Source organism: Stegastes partitus, unplaced genomic scaffold, assembly GCF_000690725.1.
Source record: "Stegastes partitus isolate 25-593 unplaced genomic scaffold, Stegastes_partitus-1.0.2 Scaffold1101, whole genome shotgun sequence".
NCBI classification, from domain to species: domain Eukaryota; kingdom Metazoa; phylum Chordata; class Actinopteri; family Pomacentridae; genus Stegastes; species Stegastes partitus.
The window spans coordinates 68756-75469 of NW_007578832.1; the positions used below are offsets into that span (position 1 = coordinate 68756).

Consider the following 6714-nt stretch of genomic DNA (forward strand, 5'->3'; position numbering starts at 1 on the left):
ACAAAGAGGCCGACCGGATGACTACGACTAAAACGGCCGTTGCATTTGTTGTGTTTCATTTCTGCTGCGTCTAATTTAATAAAGCTGCCATTAAGGAGGTTCAGTAACATCAGTGTCACTAAATCATCTCTACAAGGCTGTTATTTATTCGTAGAAAGTCAATTTTTCACTGGAGTCTTTCCAGTCTCCCTCTGGCCTGGTCACAAGGACAAAGACACGTTTTGTACTTCAGGATTTTCCCACATTTCTTCTCCACAGACCCAGAGGTCGTTTGTTTAGTCCTTACAGTTACGGAGCTGTTTACTGACTGAAATCACATCTTTGCAAATGGCTTCAGGAGCTTTAAGTGCTGGCAGGTGCTATATGTTAGTTGCTTCTGAGTCTTTATGCTAAGCTACGATAACTAGCTGTTGGCTGAAGCTTTACATTGAAGAGAAAGATAACAGTGGTGTCACGTCTTCGAATTTTACTTTCACAAAGAAAGTAAATGTTAATATTACTCTAAAATGTCCATCTGCTGCCTAAAAGCTAAAATAAATGACAACATTGACCATATTTTGTACCTATGCGTGCTACCTCAGCTCCACATCCTATCAGAACAGGAACTGAACCGTCTTTCTGTGTACAGTTAAAGCTCCTGCACTGGTGTCTGCTGTTCCTTTACTGGTTTCCACCAAGTCAGTCGGTCTGAACGTCAACATGGTTCCATCAGACACAGAAGAAGACACCACCGAGGATGAGGCCTCCACCGCCTCGGCGACTCAACCTGCCCTGGAAACGGTGGCCAAGACTCCATCACCGGTCAACCAGCTGCCTGCTGACAATCAGGTGGAGAACAAACTGCCAGCAGGTGAGTCCCAGAAGCTTCAGTTTCAGCCACAGATAATATGTGCGGTAACAACAATTAAACCAGATGTCCGCCTCCCTCATGAACCACATATCTGATTTCCTAAAATGTAAATCTCTAGAGGCGCAGTCATTGTACCAGACAAGCAGGGCAAGGTGGACGTGAATCGCTCCATTGTGCTTTATTGTTTGAATTTGCATGCTGGCAGGGAGCGGTCGGCTCACTTCTTGTCCGATACCACTTTATCTATTTGTGGATCTACAAACCACACTAGTCTGTCTTAATAGCCTTTATTCACATCACCTAAATCAAACGTTTTTAACAACCTGTCTCCGTAAACAACCTCTGACCCGACCTCTAAAGGCCACTTTTGTCTCGGTCAACCACAGCACAGCATCGGTTCTAAAAATTTGATTCTGGCTGCATCATTTGCATAAACACACAGCGGCGTTAACCGGCTGAGTTTCGACCATTCTCGTCTTCGTGCTAGCTGATGCTTGTGAGAATAAACAGCTGATGTTGAGCTGACTCTAAATTTGCACCAACACGATTCATCAAGATGCATTTAGGAAATACAGAATACATCTGCTCTGGATCGACTGCATTTTACAAACGCAAAAAATAAAAAGCTAATTAACTACAACCCTCCGCGACCCTCGTTAGGATTAAGTGGTGGATGGATGGATGGATGGATGGATAATTAACTACTATACAAAGCAGAAGAGGCTAGTGAGGACACAAGAGGCTTTTTTTTTTTTACACTTCTTCCACTCCTACCTCCATCGACAAATCCAGATTTAAATGGCTGTAGCTTCTCAAACACGCTGACTGAATGGATAAATAACATCTCGTCACATTGGAAACCCTTCAGTGTTTCTCGTGAAAGTGTCATAAACAATGCAGATAAACACAAAAGCAGAGCAGCAAGTCGGTGAAGGAAGTACAAGTTGTATTTTTTCTCATCCACTAAAAGAGAAAAATGTATTTCAGTTTAAATAACCGTTATATCTGAACATGGCGAGGACATCCTGGGGATAAAAATAAAATACCAATAAAAATATGACGTGGTCCACGCAGCTCTCCTAAATGGACGGTTTTTACTTTGCGTTTTCTTTCCTTTACACCACTTTGTTATTGTGACTGTGTCATAATATCCTTGAAACTCGAGTGGAGACTTTTTCTGTATAAATAAAGGTCCTTCAAATTCAAGCCAAACGAGTTCCCACAGTGCTGACTAAGCCTGTCAGCGCCAAGGAAGGCTTTGTGTTTGGCACTTTATCAGTTTTAAAACAGGTGTCTATGCAAAATCCCAACACTCGTGCACTAGTAGCAATGTCTTTTATGTCAAACAGAAACTATTAGTTTGTCAGAGCTGAAGAGGGAAGCAGGCGTGGTGATGACAATGAAACAGGCTCATGATGTGTACGTTTCTGACGGTCCACATATAAAGAAACTTCAAATGAAGGATTATGGTCTACAAAGAAAACAACTGACTGTAAGGTATTTCTCATAAGCGCACATGTTTGTGGACTTTCTCCCACTGCAGGTTTAAAGGTGTTGCATGTCCTGCTTCATAGTAATCAAAAAAATGCACAAAATTACAATTAAAATACACATAAATGGAGGCTGTTTCTGCAAATATGAAAGGACGTGAACATGCTGTTTATGATGCTGCAATAAATGTACAAATGATGATATTAACAGGGTAATATTTCCCTGATTGTTGTCACCAGATGCAAAGCGAACAGTGACGCTGACAGGAAGAGCGACAGTCATCGCTGTAGCTAAGAGGGATGCTGATGATAAACCTGCTGACGATGACTGTGTGATTTATCGATACGGCTCCTTCTGCACTGGCATCGAAGTATTTGGTGAGTTTCTTTTCATTATTAGTCCTTTTTTTTTAATCATCAAGATCAAAACCCATTTGAAAACTCCTTCTCACTCTTTGTTTTCAGAGGCCATTGAAAAAGTAGAGATTGTACAAATGGACAACAACGTGATGGCAACACCTGGAATGAACAAAAATGTTTTGGATATCACTGTCACCTGCCAGGGAAGGTGAAGGCTTCTGCACCACATTAGCCACGAAACAAATCAGGCTGCACGGATTCCTTTTTGTTTTTTTAACTCACTTTCTTCTTTCTGCAGTCTCCCAAAAGAAGTGTGCAGCGTGATTCTGGACGCAGAGTGCCTGAGGCCCATTCACACAGCCTGCAACATGGTGGAGCCGTCCAAAGAGTGCCAGCTGGTGCTGCGTCACTTCTTCAATGACTCCGGTGTCTACTGCATCAATGTTTCCATGGCCAATGATGTCAGCTTAGCAGCCACCAGCGCCAAAGTCAATGTTGACATGGGTATGCAACATAATGACCACCGTGCACCAGTCTGACAGTGCATGACATATCTGCTTTGTCCTGCCGGCTGACAGTGTGATCTTTGTTTCAGGCTCCGGGCTGTCCTCCTCTGGTACCATCGCCATGCTGTTGGGTGTCCTGGTACTCATTCTAGCGCTGGCAGTAGTGGCTTATTCTTACAAGTAAGAAGTGTAAAAACATTTACTTTAAATGACAAGTTTAGTAATGTGCTATATTTGCTTTATTGTGATGAATCCCTTAAATTAACAATGAACTGATGCAGCTAACTAAAGTGTTGCTTGCATAGAGCACACTCTCTGAGGCATAAAGCTCCATTGGAAACCCATCAGTTAGTCACACTGCTACACCGGGGAACATGTCCTTCAGTCCTGAACAGTTTGCTTTCCCTCAATCCCACATAGACCGTCCTGCTACCAGAGATGCTAACAAAAGCAGAGAATTTGTATTAAACTGCAGCTGAACATAGTCCCCAATAACCACAAATTACTTCTGTTTGAGCACCCATCGATCCAGCCACCCGATCATCCATTTTCTTCTGTTTATCCGGGGTCGGGTCACTGAGGCAGCAGGTGAAACAGGTCATTCCAGATGTCCTTCTCCCTAGTCATGCTTTCCAGTTCCAGTTCCTGGGGTGTCCCTTGGTGTTCCCAGGCCAGATGAAATATTCCCCAGTTAGTAATCTCTCCAGTGAGTTCTGGGTCTATCCTGGGGTCTCCTCCCAGCTGGACATGCTGGGAAAACGTCCAAAGGAAGTTACCCAGGAGGCATTCCAATCAGATGCTCAAACCATCTAGTTGTACAAGGATTGGGTGGTTCGTAACAATGACTCCGGTAGCCATACTCCTGCAGTACCCTCCCCTCAGGAGACTAGATTGTAAGCCTTGTCCAAACCCACAAAACACATGTGGACTGGCAGGTCATACTACCATGACCCCCTCAGTAGTTCTGCAAGTTAAAGAGGTGTTCCACTGATGAACTAGGGTAGGATCCACATTGCTCCTTCTGACTCTGAGGTTCAACAATTGGTTGAAACCTCCCTTCAGCACCTTTGAGTAGATTTCTCCATGAAGGCTGAGCAGTGTGATACCCTGACAGTTGGAGGCCACTCCTCAGTCACTGTCCCTGATGTCCTCACAACACTGAAGAGGCATGCCAGCCAAGACAGCTTAACAACGTCCAGAACCTTTAGTATCTTAGGGCAAATCTTGTCCCCACCTGGCATTTTGCCACCAAAGAGTTTCCTAACTACCTCGGCAACCTGTGCCACCGATATGGCGAAACAAGTCTCAGCCACCAGACGCTCACTGGCGAGCTGCCCTCCCAGGCTAGGCTCATGCTACCAAAACAGCTCTGAGCCATCAGGGCATGGACACAGGATGTCTTGGGTGTCCTGTGGTACCAGAACAGTGGCAGCAGAGTTCTCCATGGATCAGGCTTGTTCTGGTGCCACTCACAGATGCTCAATTGAAATGGGATCTGGGGAGTTTGGAAGGATTTGGATTGAATTGTTCAAGAGCCGTTTTTGTTGTGTGGCCGGATACTTTGTCAGATGGAGATGGTCCACTGTCACTGGGCTGTGCTGTGCTTGGTCGCTAACAGTGTTTCAGTAATTGGTACATGTAAATGTGAAAGTTGGGATTCAGTGTTTCCCAGCAGAACATGACACTGTGATGAGATGATAAAAGTATATACTAATGCATAAGACCCAGGGTCTCTAACAAATCATCTGGAAAAAAAAAGTCTCTAAGTCTTTAAATTTGCCCGTCTGCCGTTCGTTTCTAAACAGGTAGCATGCAGAGGGGTTTTAGTGCTGCCTGCTGCAGCCAGAAATGATGTTGTAACAGTAAAACTAATCAATCAGCATTAACTTGTTGTAAAGCTCTGAGGAGCCAAGTTCATCTGCAGAGTCAGCTGCAATGCTCTGTCAGTTTAGTCATCAGTTTTACATTTTCACATTAATAATAATAAATTATAGACGCTGAAAACATCTCGTCCATATTTGTGCTTTGCTTCACAGGCGATTTAAGTCCTACCGTCCTCTGAAGGAAGACATCGCTGCATCTGGAGGCCCACAGCCCGGCAGCTCATCCGGAGCCTCGATGTTCTGGAACCTCCTGAACCGACGAGGAACTATCGATGACTGCCCGTTGCTGCAGGATCGACCAGTGTGAACCGTCACCAGCCTCCAACAAACAAACCAAGTAGCATCTGATTAGCAACTTACAGGCTTCTGGGATGTCTTTTTATACTTTTTTTAACATGTTTTTTGAAACACAAACTTCCCAAATGTGTGTTTTTTTAGGATTTAATCAAACTATTTCCCAAAATTATACCTTAGACAGGCTCAGATTTTTTTGTACCAGTTTGAAGCATGTTTGCTGAACAAGAATGTGTCGATTTGGACAAAACTGAACATGAATGTTTTTCCAATAAACAATGCTCAAAACAGTTTAGAGTTGTCTCTCATTTAAATACGGTACAGTTACAAATAAATCTGCTTCTCTGATGTGCAGCTGAGCTTCTTGAGGGATTATTGAAGATTTAAGATGGACTCCCTAATCTCCCCCAAAATAATCTGATGCTACACTCAGTCATGCTTCACAAAAAAAGACAAAAGCCTCCCACTATTCATCATTATATGCTAATCGTGTTTGCAGATTGTATTTAAATACTTCTAACATGTAGTTATGATCCTGGATGTGCATTTAAATCCAACAGCTCCAGAATTCAGTTATACAATAACACAGAATTAGACATGTTACATTAGACATGTCCTGTGGTCTGATGAGACTTAAACTGAACTGTTTGGCCTTAATGACCATCGTTACATTTGGAGGAAAAAGGGGGAAGTTTGAAGCCTGAAAACACCATCCCAACTGTGAAGCATGGGGGTGGCAGCATCATGCTGTGGAGGGACTGGTGACCTTCACATAATAGATGGCCTCATGAGGAAAGAACATTATGTGGAAATATTGAAGCAACATCAGCATTTTTTGGAACAACTCACTTATGACTGATATTCAATATACGTTCAGGCTGAATTAACGACAGACACACAACTTCACATCACAGGGAATTTATTGAGAACATAGCCAAACTTGACACTTTCAGGAGGTTTAATCTGAACAGACAAACTGACAGACACCTGTTTGGAATGCATTCAGGGACACATTGCAATCAATTATTTCCTGGTTAATGCCTTTATGTCCCTTTTTAGTATTCTTCTCCTTCCTCCTCTCCCTCACCCTCAATGGAGTCGACTCCCACCTCCTCATAATCCTTCTCCAGAGCTGCCATGTCCTCTCTGGCCTCAGAGAACTCTCCCTCCTCCATACCCTCACCGACATACCAGTGAACAAAGGCACGCTTAGCGTACATCAGGTCAAACTTGTGGTCGAGCCGAGCCCAGGCCTCTGCAATAGCAGTGGTGTTGCTCAGCATGCACACAGCCCTCTGGACCTTGGCCAGGTCTCCACCAGGAACCACGGT

At 43.8% G+C, this 6714-nt stretch overlaps 2 protein-coding genes across 2 annotated transcripts in view; one reads left to right on the forward strand and one right to left on the reverse strand.

The window, feature by feature from the left end:
• pmelb (premelanosome protein b) overlaps positions 1-5396 on the forward strand; it is a 13374-nt gene extending 7978 nt beyond the window's left edge. The window contains exons 7-12 of the mRNA XM_008296119.1: positions 629-850; positions 2581-2718; positions 2806-2908; positions 2999-3204; positions 3296-3386; positions 5243-5396. Of these exons, the coding sequence (XP_008294341.1) occupies positions 629-850; positions 2581-2718; positions 2806-2908; positions 2999-3204; positions 3296-3386; positions 5243-5396 (914 nt within the window). The remainder of the gene's footprint in view (positions 1-628; positions 851-2580; positions 2719-2805; positions 2909-2998; positions 3205-3295; positions 3387-5242) is intronic.
• An 889-nt stretch (positions 5397-6285) lies between these two features.
• LOC103367933 (tubulin alpha chain-like) overlaps positions 6286-6714 on the reverse strand; it is a 2907-nt gene continuing 2478 nt past the window's right edge. Inside the window, exon 3 of the mRNA XM_008296127.1 lies at positions 6286-6713. Coding sequence (XP_008294349.1) covers positions 6439-6713 — 275 coding nt within the window. The 3' untranslated portion in view covers positions 6286-6438. The remainder of the gene's footprint in view (position 6714) is intronic.